At 40.7% G+C, this 17939-nt stretch overlaps 1 protein-coding gene across 1 annotated transcript in view; it reads left to right on the plus strand.

Annotated features, from left to right (window-relative positions):
* Positions 1-6803: 6803 nt before the first annotated feature.
* SCIN (scinderin) overlaps positions 6804-17939 on the plus strand; it is a 47766-nt gene continuing 36630 nt past the window's right edge. The window contains exons 1-3 of the mRNA XM_032181054.1: positions 6804-7030; positions 12986-13140; positions 14167-14328. Of these exons, the coding sequence (XP_032036945.1) occupies positions 6832-7030; positions 12986-13140; positions 14167-14328 (516 nt within the window). The 5' untranslated portion in view covers positions 6804-6831. The remainder of the gene's footprint in view (positions 7031-12985; positions 13141-14166; positions 14329-17939) is intronic.

A 17939-nucleotide genomic window follows, 5' to 3' on the forward strand; every position in this document is an offset into this window, starting at 1 on the left:
TACCAAAGGGATTGTTGTTTTACCAACAGAGGAAATGTTCTGGCCTTGTAGAAAAGGCATGAAAGGAAAAGGAACACAAAGTCCTGGCATGTTTTAAAACAACGTATCAATACCTGCACTACTCTCTGATCATGTATCTAAAAGCTGGCAGGTATGGCCTACGAGGAACATCAGGCCATGCAAACAACAGCTGTGTAGCCACACAGATAGCCAAGATGTTGGCTATCTTGCACTGAGCGAGCAAGAAAGCTTCTCTTGGACACAGCAAGATTTGGAAAAAGCCTTAAGTGACTTGAAGATCTGGAATTTCTGAGCACATGGTCCATGCACATAATGCTGAGTTGCTGTGTCATTAAAGAAAAAGGGCCAGAATTTATCGAATGTATTTATTAACTGTATTGATCTGGCTTTTTTGTTTGTTTGTTTTCCTGACATGTCTCTGATTATCAGTTTCAGAACAAGGTAGGTCCCCTAAGATGGGCATCCTCCAGTCTATTGTGGTAGCATTCAGGATTTTACTTTTGAAACCAGAAATTTGATGTGTGTACTCCCCAAGTCATATATATAAAGCAAGGAAAGCAGAATGGTTGGGTTAGAGATAACATTTATATTTTATTTCTAGGCAGATCTAGTCAAGAAAGCTCAGGAACAGAGTTTGGAAATGCAGAACAGGAGAGTGCCAGAGACTTCAGAGCATTGCACCAGGATGGTGGGATGGAATTTTTGCTAGCAAGATAAACTGGATATCCAGGGAAAACAGGTATGTAAAATACTGATTTAAGGGAGAAACTAAAGAGTGTTTTAAAGCTGTTAAAATTCTATTTAATTCTGGAGGATGAAGTATATACAGTATTATCAACAAGAAGAAATTATGGGGATGATAAATCTTGGATTCATCATGGTTTTTATGTTTGTTTGTTTGTTCATTTGTTTTTTACAGTCATAGCATTCATTTATTCTAAGAACTATGCCTAATGGTAGCAAGGATTGAGAATGTGTAAATAATCTGTGTGCTTCACTGTCTCACATCATTTATGCATTTTACTTCATACTTTATTTTATCTGGTATCTGCTGATTGCTAATGAACAATCAAAATGGAAAAGGAATCAGGGGAACAAGGCCTGCCAAGATAACACATTTGGGTCCCCAAAGACATGTTTTCTCTAGAAAAACAGTCTCCTTAAAACAAGATGTTAAGAAAATCTACTGGTTCCCACTGGACTGATTTTTACATTGGAGTCTAGGGCTGAGGAAGTAGCATGATTTGCTGTTCGGACTTGGGTTGGTATGAAATGTGTTCTGCATACGTAACACTTGTACAAGAAAACACAAGAAAATACAAGAAAACACTTGTTCCTGATGAGTGGTAAAACTAACAAACCAGTGCTCCACAGCCTTCCTTGTCACCTAGATTTAAGAAATCAACTTTGAAATATATGTTATGTTAACAGTACAGCTCTTAATGTTGAGGCACCTCCAAGCTTTCTATGCATGGTGATTAAAAAACAAACAAACAAACAAACAAAAAAACAAACAAACAAACAAACAAACAAAAAACAGAGAAATAGAGTCCTTTTCCAGTAAGTATGTCTCAGATTTTTGAAACAGGAATCGGCAGCAAATTTTGATTTAAAATAGATCCTTACTGCAGTCTTCTTGAGCAACATCAAGATTTCATCTTCAGTGTCTGCTTCCAAAAGGTGACTATTTTAGAAACTGTCCTGAGCACATTTGCTGATCTCAGCAGCTTTTTAGAGAATTGTCATACTTTCAGTATTTCAGAGGAAAGGAAGAAGTGAGTTTTATAAATCAGGTGACTGTGATGTAGAAACTGAAATTTATGGATGCTTTTGGTCTCCTTCAGACTGCTTTGCTTTTGCAACTACTAAACTCAATGTGCAGATCCCCAATTAATGTCAGTGGTCTTAAAAACATTAAGATCTTTTTAAGAAGTGTGATGAAGGTTTATTTTCTACCTCTTCAAAATGAAGAAATGCTGAGAGTATTCTTTGAAAGATATTGTGACGGGACTCTTATTAGTGATTAGTGCTAGTGTTTAGTGCTGGTATAATTAAAGTTGGCTAATTTATAATAGCTGACACAGCAACAAAATTCTTAATTCTAAGGCATGTTATTCTTGCATAGTATGAAGCCACTTTAGTCTTTCATTAGTTGAAGTATAACAGTGCACTTGAGCTTTAAGAAAACACATGGGATCCAGAAAATATTCTCCTTTGGAAAATGTTTATTTTCCCAGGTAGGAGTACCAAATTCAAGAAACCTTCAGAAAGACTTTTTTCAGAAAGTCAGAAAACTGAAAGTTTTCTCTCTCCTTCCCATATTTCCCTTGCCTTCTTTTCTGTTCCAAATATTTGTGTGATTCAAGTAAGAGCTCAGGATCGGTTAATTTAAAACTAATCCATCTGTAAGCAGGTACTTCAAATTTTCTGAGGTCAATGAATGTATTTTAAAAATTAGTTTCAATATACAGGTTCCAAATCCAAAGTGCATTCATATTTGAAATGTGATGAAAAATGTAATTTTAAGTACTAAGCCCAATACTTGCAGATATCTGTTAATGAGGAGTTACTCTGTGTTTAAAAAGCAACCATACCACTATAGTGATGCTTAAAACTACACACTAAGGCCCTTTATTTGCTCTGGACTTGGAGCATTGAAACCAGACCCCTCTCTTGAAGGTACAGGAGGAACTGTTATTTTTACGTGAGGGGACTGGCTGGGACTCTGCATTCCTGTACTCTGGTAGCCTCCTGACTCAAGCATTGCCATTTAGGAGGAAAGCCAGCTTTCAGTCTTTCTTCAGAACATCGTAACCTTGTTAAAGCCTCTCCTGTTGAAGCTGGGCTACTGAGCAGGATGATTTGAGGGACTGATGAGTGAATGGAGAGAGTTAGCAAGAGGGAACACAACTTTACCATCTGGTTTTGATAACTTGGCTTTTAAAGCTGTGTGGCTTAATTCTCCTTCCAGTTACACAATTTCAGTGATTTTTTTTTTAATTTTTTTTTTTTAAGAAGTATATTGGAAATAAAAAATTATATAATATCTGTGAACTGGCTTATTGTATTTGGGATGAATCTGAAATGACTTGGTTGAGCTGTGACTCAGCAATAGAGCGGATGACAACAGGGTCTGACCCCTGTGACAGTTTGGATAGGAATGCGCTTTTGACACACATACTCTGTGTACACCAAACTTTGTAATATGAAACTAAATGATAAAACAAACTCACATAATCCTATTGTTCAGGAGGGTCATAGAGTTCAGGAGAGTATTTGGCATAAGTGGTGAAGAGGAAATCAGCTTTGTAGAAGGAAAGACTGAAAATTTGAAAGTATTCTCTGCTCACGTTTTCCTTTTGTTCCTTCCATTGTTTCTTCCTGTAGCTGTAATTCAGTGCAGGACATTAGACCTGTAGAAGGTTGTAGACTTAGGCAAACTAAGGTAATCCTACAGGGAAAGATGCTTGAGCCCAACTTCTGGGAGCTCATTTAGGGTCCTGGTGCGCATCACCTGGAAACAACATCTGGTTTTGCTGCAATCCTGATAGCCATAAAAATCAGAACTCAGTCTGTAGTGTTGTGTTTTTTCACATCTATAAACTCTCATGCCCACACCCTGCATATATGCAGTACATGACAACAATGCTTTAAGGAAAAAAAAGATACCACAATAAATATAAGAAAATACTTAGGAAGTAAATTAGAAAAATTAAATGGCAAACTTTTTCATAGTTTCTCAAACTCTCTGGAGCCATACCAATGCTGTAAGCTCAATGCAAATTTGAATCTCTGCAGTTTTAATTACTAGAGAAGGGGCAGGAGCACCTTCTGATATTCCTGTGTGACTTAGGGCATCACACCCAGGACATGAAAAAAAAAAAAAAAAGGAAGAAAAAAAAAAAAAAAAGCAGATGTTTAAAGATGGTTGTACCTCAAGCAGTGCAGTCAAGCAGGTAGCAATGTGTGCTACTTTCTCCATGACAGTGCTCCTGGTCAATTAGCACTCAACTGCTCTATCCACCCCCTGAGGAAAGGGTGTGAGGCAAAATATTTCCCTGCGTTACTCCAGTGCTAAAACAGCACCGTGCCTTTGACATCATTCTGATAGTTTATCAACAAAATAAAATCTTTAGGAAACTAGAATGGAAATCTTCGAAATGTCTAAAGTAGCCTGAAATTCCTTTATAGGGCAGTTTCTACTGAGTGTAACTGAGTGTAACACAGTTTGACCTGTCACTTCTGAGTCAGAAAAAACAATGCTGTTTTGTAGCCCTCTTCACCTCAATTACTACATGAAACAACAGGCAAAAGTAAATTAGAAGTAATTTTTAAAAGTTCTTACTGGATCTATGAATCCTTTTAAAAATCTCCTTTTTTTTTCTTTTTTTTCTTTTTTTTTTTTCCCCACCAAAATTTAACTTTTGAATAACTGCATGTTAGAAAGCTCTTGAATATTTCAAATGTTACGAGAATCCATGTAACGTTAACAGTCAGTGCTTATTTTTGCTCCAAAAACTAGACAGCAATGGTTTGAGACAAAAGGCAGTACAATTTTCATAAAATTGCAGGCTTACATAACAGGAGTGAGATGGCAAAAGTGAGATTGCAAAAAGTAATTGTGAACTGTACAAGCAAATATCTTGGCACTTAATGATACAAACAACACAAGATTTTCTTTGCTAGCAGCCAGTGAGTCATTACATAGCACATCATACTAGCAAAGCAAACTTGGGCATGAGAAAACTCTGCTGTCAGTGCTGACATCCCTTGTGTGTGAGCAGTGCTGTAGAGTTCACTCCAAGACACAGTAATTAAAATGTTCTTGTCTTTAACCTTTGTCCTTTGGTGTGGGGTACTGGGCACGGCCAACACTGGACAAATAGCACTAATGTGCATTTCATGGCAGCAACAGGGTTACAGCTGAGAGTAGTATTTGGTCTGTCTATTTAGCACTTACATCTAGAATAAGGGGATGTAAATTAGAGCCAATGGCCTGTCCAATCTGTGTGCAAACAATCTTACCTTGGCAGAACAGGCAGGACAAGTTGGAGACGTGAAGCTGCATAATGCTAGCCTGGTCTGACTGAGCTCACATTTGGGCAAAACTCAGCAACACTTCCAAAGCAAGTGCAAGTTGGCAGCTTCAGGAGGAATATTAAATGCGTACAATTATAGAGTTTGTGGTAAATTCTGCCTGGACTGGCTACAGCTAACTAATGCACAGTGTACGTGAGTAAAAGTGAAAAGAAGAACTGACATAAATGGGAGAGTAAAGAAATTGTTTCAAATGTTTTGAAAGATCTGATAACATATTGAAACTAGAACCGCTGACTTTTTTTGGCTGCTCTTCCTAATGTAGTTTTTCCTCTCCACAAGGTGAATAGTCTGGAGAAAAGTATTTCATTTGGGACACATGGTGCTTTATCTAGCAGGTTCAGCCTCACCAGGCCCTGGCAGAATGGGGGTTGAAACAGTTGGCTGTGAGTGGGTGAAGGTGAGCCATACCATGCTCCCATGCTCAGCTGGGCCTTGGACAAAGCAGAGCACCTGCAGGTTCCCTTTTGTAACAGGGGACAGAGCACAGGCTTCCTCTGTGCCTGCATCTGATGGAAGGGTGCCCACCCAAATGGGAGATGGGAGCAGGTACAGCATGCAACGGCGTCCCTTCCCTCACCAGCTAAACGGTACACCAGTCTATAACAAGGCAGGGAAGATGGTTCAAAAGGATTTCTAAGATGTGGTGATCCTTTTAACCTGTTGTCAGAAAAGATGCTCTCCAGCTGCTTTGTTGCATTTAGCAGTGCCTGTCCTTCCCTACTGCAGCAGCACCAATTCGCCCTCAGGTTGATACTTGCACTTTTGTATCCAGCTGCCAAAACAACACAGTGGGGAAATCCTGAGCCTGAAAACTCACCCAGGAGGATAGGATGATGGACCTAAACAGAGCCCTCTATGAAATACATCTTTTGATACACTGACAGCGTGAACTTTATCTATCTGAATCCTATCCAGATTCATCTGCCTCCTGTCAATATCAGATGAAAGCAGTGAGTTGCTATATACAATTTTCATGCTGTAATGGCCTGCCAGGATGACATACTGACCACTTATAAAGGAAACAGACAAGTGAGAAACGGGTTTAACCCTTCTGGACTGTTGTTGCATTGTGTGGAGAAACGCCACTGTGATGCTCTCTGTCCACTGAGAAAGGGAACCACACACATTCTGGGCTTCAACTGGAAACTTCAGAAAGATACAAGCTTTTTTTCCCCTGCAGCAAGATTCCTGGCAACACTGGGCAAGCAAAATAAAATTACTGGAGGAGAACTGTGCTCCATCTTTCTAATCCGGAGGAACAAAATTGCCCAGCAGCGAACACAAGCTGTAAAACCTCTGCATTCAGAGCAGCTTAGCAGACGGGATGCCAAAGCAGATAAGCGGCACAGCACGGGAACTCCACGGCACTGGGCTGCCCCTGCTGCGCTGCTCTCCCCTGCTTCTTTTTACCTTTTTCCTCCTCCAACTTCTGAGCGGAGAAAAATCACCCCCTTGCAGCAGCAGAAGCGGGGCACGGCGTTTTTTGTTGTTGTTTGTTTGTTTGTTTGTTTTTGGGTACGGGGGGCAGTCCCTGAGGCGTTTTCAAAGCCAGGGACCGAAAGCCGGGGCAGCCCAGTCTCTCGGGGACCGGGACCGCCCCTCTCCGCCCTGCTCCGCCCGGGGGCCGTGCCATGCCGCGCCGTGCCGGGCCGCCTTTGCCGGGCCCTATAAAGGCGCCTGTGGGGGACACCTCCGTGTCCTAGCCGTGCCATGGCAGCGGGTCGGTCCCCGGCGGCCTTCTCGGGCGCCGGGCAGCGTAGCGGGCTGGAGGTGTGGCGGGTGGAGAGCCTGGAGCTGGTGCCGGTGCCCCCCAGCCACCACGGAGACTTCTTCGTGGGGGACGCGTACGTGGTGCTGAGCACTCGGCGCGCCGCCACCGCCGTCGCCTACCGCCTGCACTACTGGCTCGGTGGGCAGCTGGGTGTCCGGGATGTGGGATATGGGATGGGGGAGAGGGGCAGCAGGCAAGGCTGCTTCCCGGCTGCGGGGGAAGTGTGGGAGTCGCTGCTTCGCTTGGGTACCTCGGGGTGATTTCACCTTCCTTCTGCGGGGGCGCTTAGGGCAGGAGATGGGGTGCTGAGCTGTGCTGGTGCTGAGGGGCTCTGGGGGGAAAGGGTGTTTGCTTGTTTTGTGGTACTAGTTTGGAAAGGTGCTGAAGGGTTAAATTCTGGTCTTGGCTGCATCTAACCAAGAGTGAAATCCTGCCTCTATCCAGGTGAAGTTTTTTTGCCTTTCTTTCTATTATGACCAAAATTTCAGCTCAGCCTCTGATGTTGTAGTACTGCTTTGTGTCCAGATGCTGCCTTTCTCATAGAATAACAGAGGGGTTTGGGTTGGAAGGGACCTTAGAGACCATCTAATTCCAGCTCCTGCCATGGGCAGGGACAACTGACTCCAGACCAGGCTTTGCAGCCTCATCCAACCTGGCCTTGAACACCCTCAGGGATGGGGCATTCACAGCTTCTCTGGGCAATCTGTGGTGTTGGTCAACTTCTGAGTGCAGAACTTCTTCCTTTTATCTAATCTAAATCTCACCTCTTTTAGTTTAAAGCCATAACCCTTTGTCCTATCCCTATATTCCCTGACAATGAGTCCGTCCCCAGCTTTCCCATAGGCCACTTTTAGATACTGGAAATTCACTATAAGGTCTCCCCAGAGCCTTCTCTTCTCCAGGCTGAACATCCCCAGCTCTCTCAGCCTGTCTTTGTAGGAGAGGTGCTCCAGCCCTCTGATCATCTTTGTGGCTGCCCTCTGGACTTGTTCTAATACTTCTGTGCTCTTCTTGTGCTGGGGGCACAGAAGCTGCATTCTCAGCTTGACTGCTTTTGCTTTCTGATGATAGAGATTGGAGGTGAAGTCAGCAGGTTTTCTGTAAAACCGGTTCTCTTTGATATCAGCTGATAGCCTAATAGAGCTCCTCCCAAATCAACCAAGAGCACAGCATTAAGAGCAAAATAGAAGTCTGTTGCATGGATGTACCAAATAGTTTGTATTTTATGTGACTTCCTCATCTGCTGGAGGCTTATGAGATTTCCTTGTCTAGTCACCAGGTCATCTGACCACAGTGGTGGTTGTGTGGCTGTCTATTTCCTTTTTTTTTTTTCACTCTCCTGAGGTTTGTGTTTGTAGGGAGCACGTACAGATAGGTCAGTGTATGTTAGTGTTAATGGGTTTGAGCTGCTGTCAATCTCATTGTGCTTTTGGATGCATTGAAGAATAGCAGAGAAAGCTGGGATTTTCTACATAAATGTTTGAAGCTTGTTTAGTTTTGCATTTGTTATTAGCTGGCATGCTGGGCAGTGTCTGACTGACAAGAGTATAATCATAGATGGCAGCATAAATGAATTTCTGGCAGATAGTCCTCTATCAACAGCACTACTATTTAGGAGCTGGGTTCGGCTACTTACGCCTTTGCTAATGAAGTTAGAACCACTTATGCAGGAGTTAGTGTGGCAGACACATCCCAGAGCAAGATGCAAGGGCTCTGCAACTGGACGTAAAGTCAGAGCAGTGACTGACACCTGCAGTAATTAACACTTCTCTCTTGTTGGCTAAAGACCTTTGGTTGTACGCATTGCTGCACGCATTTTGCTGATGTGGTGATATCCAGATATTGTAAATAGCTTTGGGTAATCTGGGCACGCATTCGTACACACCTGGCAGGTTGGCAGCAGTGTAATAAACTGCTGGGAAATCTCTTCCTGCTTGCAGGATGCCCCAGCAGTGAGGCGGAGAGGAACAAATGCTGCTGCAAGCCTAAAGGCAGCAGGAGTCCAGAACGTGCACAGGAGAGGGCAGTCACATCTGGGGCAGGAGTCTGAATTAATTTGGTGTTGTTGCTGGATGATTGTCACCACTGTTGCATACACTGAACTTCTCTTTCTCAAAGAAAACATTTCCTAACCTTTGGGCAATGCCTTTCTGTAGGCTTCCCATAAGCCATCTATAAAAAGTAGCAGCAGTCATTAAGAGTCAGACTGCGGGATGGAAAGAATTCCTCTAAATTTAGGTTGATGGAAACTCTGCAGGTTTTGTGCTTAGATACTTGCAAGGGCTTTGCCATTTGGTGTCACCATTGTGACTCTTGCCTGAGATCTGTGGTACCTGTTACTTGGTGGGTCTCATATGGTGGCTTTGAACAGATTCCAACTTCACTATAAAAGACCCCAAACTTGGAGTGAAAGCAGAGCACTGAATTTCTATATTTGACAGTGGCAAAATTCCTCCTAATACCTTTCTTGGGCACACCCAGAGAACTATAAGGAGGTCCAAACCACAGGTAAATGGCCTGTGAACTTGAAGCAGTCATGTTCTGGCTGGCACCTGTAGGCTAAAATGACCAAACTGCAAACTCTCACACCTGGACAGGGTGTAAGCAGCCAGGAAGTGAGGACTTACTTCTTCCAAGATGCATTCCACACTTGCAGAATAGTTCTCCTTCATTTCTCTCCAGCTTTAATCTCTGTGTATATTTTAATACCCTGAGGTCTGCTCTCGTGCCAACAGAGTGGCACAATGTAGTTGCATGTTGAACTTTCTCCTTCTTCCCATTTTAATTCTATTTAAATAAGACTGTATGTGTTTCTTTGGAGAAATAAAATCTCAACAGATGACACTAATATGCACTCTTCATTGGTTACAGCTTGTTGCAGTTTAGATGCTGAATTTTTGCCCTTTCACTTTTTTTTTTGTGAGTAAGGGTCTTTACTAGCATTGTAACCTAGGATTAGTGTGTTGGTTTTTTTTTTTTTTCAAATTCAGTGCAATCAAGGGTTTGTCGTAAATGTATTCTCTCTTGAAATAGTCCGTATGAAAAAATGCTGATAGATACACTCTAGCTGAGGTTATTTCATCTCCATTTGGTAACTCATAAAAACAAAAGTCGTTGTTAAAGAACTTAATGTATAGCTTTCTTTATGTATTTACAAATGATGTACAAAAGTAAGAGAGATGTGAATATAAAAAAATGAACTTGTCAGCCCATGGAGATCTGTTGGTTTAAATTGTACTGTCATGAGTATGGGGGTGAGACACTCCCATATTTCTTTCCGGAGAAAAATAGTATTTTCCCTGGAAATAATAGCAGAAAAAATAAAGCAAACTGGTAGAATTGTGGTTACTCAGCTTTTTGGTAAAATTCATTGGGCCCAATTTTATTCTTTGCTTTAAAAAGTAAATCTGAATGCTGCAGCTGTAATATGCACTCAGACTGGGAACTGAAAAATGTTCCTGGCCTTTCATGTGTCTTGCTTCCTCTGGCTAAACAGGGCAAAATACTTTCTCTTGAATATGTGTAGTTCCAGATTTTTTTTTTTTAGGACCGCAGAGAGGTGCCTGATCATTTACTCCTAGAGAAATGTAATAAAGCTTAGAATCTGGAATTAACCAATAGTAATCAATTGGAAAAGAAACTTACAAAGAAAACAAAAGTTACCAAATGCATTCACCAACTACCTGCAACCAGAGTCCTAAGGAGTCACAAATCCTTGTTCAATCTGTTTTTGTCATCTAATATTTATTCAGATATTACTTTTTGCTCAAAACATTCAAGTGCACTATCTGTTTATATAAAAGGATGTACAATTGGTCACTTGTGTCCATAAAAGGGTTTCTTTTAGGAGAGGAAACTTCAAATATGATGTAATTTTACTTAACTTCCCTTTACAGCTTTTGGCTTGGCAAAACTTGTGCCTGTGTGCCCTAAAACTACACCTATGGGCAGCAGTGCTTTTCTGGTAGCAGGTGCTGCAGTGATGATAGCATGGCCAAGCAGTCAGTGTGGATCTGCATCTGTGGCAGCTGTATCCATTCTGAACTTTGCTGAGAATCCTGGCTTGGATTTCTGTGCTGACACTTGAGGGATGTGTCAGTAGCTAACTACTGATCTACTTCTGCTCAATGCAAAGCCTGTGCTAACTCTGCAAGCAGACTGTCCACGCTTTGTGACAACCACTTCTGCACATCAGCTCTGCCAGATACAGGATTTTAGGGGTTTGACAGTTTGAATCTTTCAGGTTTGTTTCTAAAAACTTCTTTGACTAGGGCTATTACTAGCATGCTGCTATGACTCTTCCTGAAGTGAGCTTGACTGAGAATATGTGATGAACACATACAATTCCTACCTGAAGAGAGCTGTCTAGACTTGAAGCCGTCCCAAGTGGAAAAAGCATGAGGCTGCCCTGCCATGAGGCTACCTGTGCAAGTAAGACGGGATGTAGCCCACTTGAAATCACAGATGGTGTTTCTCTGCTATTTTTAATGCTTGTTCCCAGAGATGAAGTGGTAAGATCTATTGAACCAGAAACTATTCTGGTATCTTTTCCTGTACACCATGGATTTTATATAGCTGTTTGTGCCGTAAACTGTAAGATAAATCTGTTTTCCATGCAGCTAGAAAAACACACATGTGGATTGATGCTCAGTAGATATTTTTTTTTTTTTAAACAGGTTTTCATTGACTGTTTTATTGCACAGCAACTGAGATTGAGCCTGGTAATGATTCTTATCTCTAACATTGTTCCCAAACCGTTTTTCTCGAACCCTGAACTCTGTTGTGTAATTGCAAGCAATAAATCTGAAGGATATAGGGATCTAGTCCTAATGGACATGAATAAATATATTAAAAACCAACCAAACAAAAAAAACACTTTACCACCAACCTTGACGCACCCTGGTCTGACAGAACTTGTTATGTAGCAACATGCTATTGCCAAGTGATGGAGATTTTTTTTAGTTCTCGTGTTATATCCTGCTTTCAGAAATTTTTTGACCTTCTTTTGGGTTGGCTTCATGCTCTTCTCTTCCCTATGTCTCTTATTCTTTGGCATCCTTTCCATACTTCATCCTTGCTGCTTTCATACTGAGACTTCCATTGCATTTGTGTCACTATGAAAGCCGTACTGGAGGTGGCCACACTCTTCCTGGGAGAAACAGAGGTGTTGGGTGAAGAGGAGTTGTCTTGTGGCACTTGCAAATGTGGGCTAGCTATGTCAGTGATTCCCCTTGGTTAGCCCTGTCCCCTCCCCATGTTTTATCCTTTCCTAGTACTGAGAACTGATGCTCATATAGCAGGTTCTTCATTGCCATACTCAAAAGAAAAATAAAAACTCCATAAAAAATCCTACTCTTCAAAAGTTCTCAAGAAAAGCCCATTTCTTGAGACTAGATCCTACCAGCCATCTTCTTGAAATGATCAAAACTGCTGAAAATGTTCATCAAAATGTATTGGCCCATGCTGGAAGTTTCATTCTAATACACACAGTGCTTTGTAGTGTAATTAGGTCACCATCACAGTAGGTAAAGCAGCTGTTTTGCCACAGCTCTGGGAAGAGGCTAGTAATTAAAAACTGTGACCTGATGAAGTGAGTATCTGTAACCCAAAGCTGTTTTTCTCTCTCCTAGCTGTACCAGGTGATCTTACAGAAGATATCTAAGCAAAATGCCTTTGCTTGCATTTTACATTAATTGGACTGCTCTCAGGAGTTACTTTATGGTTTGGCAAGTTGTTTCTAGTATGAACTTCATCATTTTCTATCTAATCAATTCTTTGATGTGACCTTGCTTGGTCTTTGCACTTCCAAAGTGCAAAAGTCCAAAATTTACCACAGATACTTGTTATGCTAAATTCATTTAATTAAAATATGCTATTATTCAGAGATGGAGAGTAACTTGGCTATTTTTCACCTTCTTTTCTTATAAAGACGGTTGAAGTTTTTAAGAAATGGTATGGGTGGTCATGTTTGGTGAGCAAGGTTATGATGTAGTGCCTTGATGTACTTGCTGAAGGAAGTGCTTGATTGTCACAGAAGTCAAAGTTATATAGATTTTTTTGGACATATTTCATCTTTATCATATTTCATTTCAGGGAAAGAATGTACCCAAGATGAAAGCACAGCTGCAGCTATCTTCACTGTTCAACTGGATGATTATTTAGGAGGAAAGCCTGTGCAGTGCAGAGAAATTCAAGGATATGAGTCTACTGAGTTTGTGAGCTATTTCAAAGGAGGAATTAAATACAAGGTAAAGAGCCACCTGTCAAAATGTATTCTAAAAATATATGTAACATCATCCACCCCGCACCCCCAGTAAAATCAAATCTTCTGCTTTGTATTTGTTACTGAAAGTGTAAAAATTATTAATGCTTAGTGGTTTTACATGTGAACTGCCTATCCAAAGCTGTAGGAGTCACAGTATTTAACAAAGAGCACCGGTTTGTTTCAGTGCCCCTTCTGATACTGCAAACCTTTCTCAGACATGCTATCCATGCTCCACTAGTCAAACTATCATGAAGTTTCATATTCTTGTGACTAAGGGAGCTCACCGCAGGGACTCTGTTTAGCAGATGGTCTATCTTGCAGAAGCAATTTCCATACTGCAGTTAGTTCATTTGCACTTAGTAAGTCATTTGCACTTAGTTCAAATGCAGAACCCAGTGTCCTTAAGTGCTTAAAAACACAAACAGTGGGAAACACCAAAACCTCATTTTTGCCTAAAAATGATGATTATGTTGCACAGAAAGCTTTTCTAGTCCTACTAAATGTTTTGTTTTATTTTTCCTTTAAGGTAGCTGGCAAAATCTCATGCTTTTCATGAAAATATTATATTTTAAAATAATTTAGTGACAGTTTTTGTCACTGTCACAGACCGCTGAGATTTAAGCTGGGAAAATTTATACAGGACTGCATATTCCTCTGCTCTCGCTCAGTCATTATTTGATAATGTACTGACTTTTGTCCTAAAAAGGTGGTTTAGGATTACCACATCTTCTGAATGATGTAGGAGGGGGTGCTTTCCCTTTCCCCATTCATATGAAACACCTTTGAAGAAGGGTGATAGCCCTTCCTGCAGCTAAGGGCACAGACCTGAGAGTTCAGCTGCAGAGGTGTTCCCCATGTCTGTCTGGTCTGTGGTCAGCACTATTAATACAGTATATAATTCTGGCTTCCCTCTCACTGCATAAACTTCTTCCTTTCTAGCTTCTCAGCAAAATGGTAAGTTTCCAGAAATCAAGCTGAAGTAAAGCTTGCTGCTTTGTTTTCTGTTTAGGCAGGTGGTGTCGCTTCTGGATTTAATCATGTTGTTACTAATGATCTGAGTGCCCGGAGGCTTCTGCATGTCAAGGGCCGGAGAGTTGTAAGAGCCACAGAAGTCCCCCTGGCTTGGACCAGCTTCAACAAAGGAGATTGTTTCATTATCGACCTTGGAACTGTAAGTCATTCCTAAAGCAATGCATACTGGAAAGTAGGAGATGCAGCATCCTTTCAAAAGTCTGAATAATACCCTGAAATGCACAACTGATTTGTCATTCACCTAAACTGACCAAAAAAACTCTGCTTTAGGAAATCAGTTTTACTGTTACAACACTTTCAAAGTTCAAAACTTCCCTAAATGATTTCTGAAGCAAGCACAGACTATCATTCAAGAAACAGTTGTTTCCCACTCAAGGCACTGAGATGGTTTTTCATTATTTATTTATTTTTATTTTTTTAACCTTAAGCTGTTCACAGTAAGTCCTTTCTGACTTTGGCGCTATCTACCAATGGGATCAGTGCTAGGGTTCAGAACAGAATGCAGCTTGGACTTTTCCCTTAAATTAAAACATGATGAAATGTTTATTTTTAATTCATCTTAAAGAAACAGCTGCAAGATATGTTATCATAGTAACTTGTCATAAAATGTGTTGTAAAACTACTTTAGTATTTCAAGATATCACTTCTACCTGGAGTAATGATTTTAAGAAGCAAGACAGTATTGATAGGTAGCCCCATACTGTGAGGCTTTTTGCTGAAAGCAATTAGGCTCAGTGCAGGAGAGTATGGACAGGTAAGAGAACATAACTATTTGCTTCAGATGACTGAGAGTATAATACTGTCACCTTCAAATTCATGCTAACTTTTTGATACTAAAAGTAGAGTCTGGTATGTAGTCCACACTCTTTAGACACCAGTTATCGAATTGAAATTATTCTCATGCCTGATATACTGACGTGTATAAAATATAGGAAAATACCTCCAAGAACATCTTTCATTTCTCACGTTAATGATTCTATGAGAGAGTTTATCTGCAGGGTAGCAACTGTAGTTGATCTTGGTTTTATTGCTTCACAAGGAAGTGGTCAGCTACTTCAGCAAGGTTTGATAAGAGTTCCTAAGCTTACTGAAAAGAGAGCTCTTCTAAACTCATGTTGTAATTTCTGCTTTTTCTGCAAAGCATCCCCTGATGTGACAACTGAAGATGTTGGTATTAGGTGGCCATATTGATTCATCATGCTTAGCCTTCAGATAGCACAGCAACCAGTATTTTCCTGACACCATTCCATCCCTCCTATGATGGTGTGGTTTGAGCACCTGATAGAGCCAAGTGATCAGTAACCTCTAAATGTTTCACTGTAGTAAGGATGTGAAGAAGAGACAGACACAGATTATCTACTATGTTTCAGAATTAATCTGTGGGAGATGAGAAGGTTGGAATTAGCTGTCAACAGAAAATGCTGCTTTTGCAGTCAGGCTATCACAGGGCTTGAGTTTTCTGGTTTGGAGTTACCCTCCTACAGACATCATGTGGAAGTAGGTATGCTCCAGTTTGACTTCTCCAGGCCCTCACTGTGCTGGAGTTAACCCAGTTCACCTGAAGTAATTACTGAAGTCCCACTGCAGACATGGCGATGACACTGAAGTACACCATGGGTATGTAGAGGTGTTAGATGTATAGCTTGATGAGACCTGCTGAGAGGAGAGCACTGTCACTATCAATATAAGTGTAATAAGGCTGTAGATTCTGGGTTTTTAATGCTGAATGTACATTGTGAGCCTTTTTCCTTTTTTGGTGTAACACCACTGGTTTCGGATTTCCTGACTGATGAGACAAAGGTTAAGCTGCAGTGCAGCCCCTTTGTAGGAATCAAGATTAGATGTGAACAACATATAGATCTTTACCAGATTATGGGGAGTCCGTTAAAGCATGTGACTGATAACAGTTCTTGGTCTTGTAATGCCGGTGGTGTAAGGGTGATAGGCTTTCTTGGATGTATAAACAAGTTAAGAAAAAGATGTTTTGGCACCCATTTGCAGTAATTTCATTATAGGTTATTTGTAAAGCAGAACTTTCTTGAGAGGAAATGGCAATGTCTGATACTTTAAGATGAAGGTGTGAAAGTAGAGCTGAAAGGCATGTAAAGAAATAGGTGTGGTATGAAACTTGCTCCAGATTTCCACCATGACAGTGTATTTTTCTCAGAATTATATTTCAAGCTGACATAACTGTATTTCAGATTGAAATTTTCCATGACTAGAGGTCCATTGTAAGTGGAAGAGTCTTTAAAGGAGCTCTTAATCAAACGTAGGGGTCCTTAAAAAAAAAAAAAAAATGGAACAAGTAGATTACTTAATGGAAATAAAATGAATCTTTAATATGGTTGCTCTTGAGTCTTGGGATTTCTCAGGGCACTGCTGAATCACTGTGAGAATAATGGACAGTAATTGCTTAAAGTAATGAGCTTATTGTCAGTGCTCTTACCATCAAAGTACTGTAGTGTGTCAAATAAGATGAACTTGCAAGATGTACTTTTCTTAATCTCTTAGCCAACAAGAAAGATGGTCTCCGTGGCACTGCAAAACTACTCATGCAGTCCATTTCCTGTTGCATTTCATCAAGCCACTTATATAATAAAAAGTCATTTCTTTTCCCATTGAGCTCAATTACTGGAGTATGTTAGACCTTGTGTTTGAACAGGTAATGGAATATTAAGAAAGGTAATAATCACAAATTTGGCTATTATTGGCTGCTAAGTCTTCCCTCCTGGTGATAATTCCTTAAGTTGAAAGCATCTGTGCATTTCTAGATGGTTTCACATGCTCACAGTTCAGTTTCTGCTGGTTACCTCATGCCTAGATATGTTGCTTACAAAACCCCACTTCTAACACTTAAAATTATCCTGCCGTGGTCTTATCTTGCCTACTTTGAACTTCTGAGGCTGAAGCAGAAAACAGCTTCAGATGGCAGAGAAAATGCTGTCTTTGACAGGAAGGAAGGTAACGGCTTCGTGTACTGTGGCTATGAACCTGGGAAGGTTGGGCTCCTGTGCCTTTAGGACAGGCAAGACAATTACAGGGCAATTGCTGAGAAGGCTTACTACAGGCCAAATGACTACAGAGAGCAGGAAGAGGGCTGCATGCCTCTTAGCTTCTTGGGGAGAAAAAAAAAAGAGCACTCTTAAAATAAGGGTGCTGGTCAGGTAAAAAGTACCAAGCAGTTCTGAGATTGGGCCTGATCTAATTTCTTTCCCAAAGGAAGAATGAAGAAGGCTAGGCAATAACTATACCTGATGTTAAGTGTAAACTGCATTCAGTCCATCCTTCCCATTAGTATGGAGGTGCTTATAAACTGATTCATAACAGCCATAAGATTGCTGTTTTGAAATTCAAGAGCTTGAAGGGTGTTTAAAGTACTTTGCTGTAGGGCACAACAGTGTGTGTGACCTCTCAAGGGCTCTGTGAATTAAAAGTGAGAACTATGATGTCAAAAACGAAAGCATGAGAATGAATAAATTTGTTATGTTCTACTTTGTTATGTTCTAGTATGCTTCTACTTGACCTCCTGACATCATAGGTATACCAAGTGTAAGAGCCATCTCATCTTCCATAGAGACACTTGAAGAAACATTAATAATAATATACAGACCTCTTTTGTACAGCAATTGCTTTTCATAAAAACTATTAACTTGCTATAGATTAAAACATTTACAAGAAGAAAATTAACTTCTGCTTTCTAAATGTAAAAATCAAGAGGATGTACTTGTTTGAGGGTTATGACAATGGGGT

Source organism: Aythya fuligula, chromosome 2 (genome assembly GCF_009819795.1).
Source record: "Aythya fuligula isolate bAytFul2 chromosome 2, bAytFul2.pri, whole genome shotgun sequence".
Lineage (NCBI taxonomy): Eukaryota > Metazoa > Chordata > Aves > Anseriformes > Anatidae > Aythya > Aythya fuligula.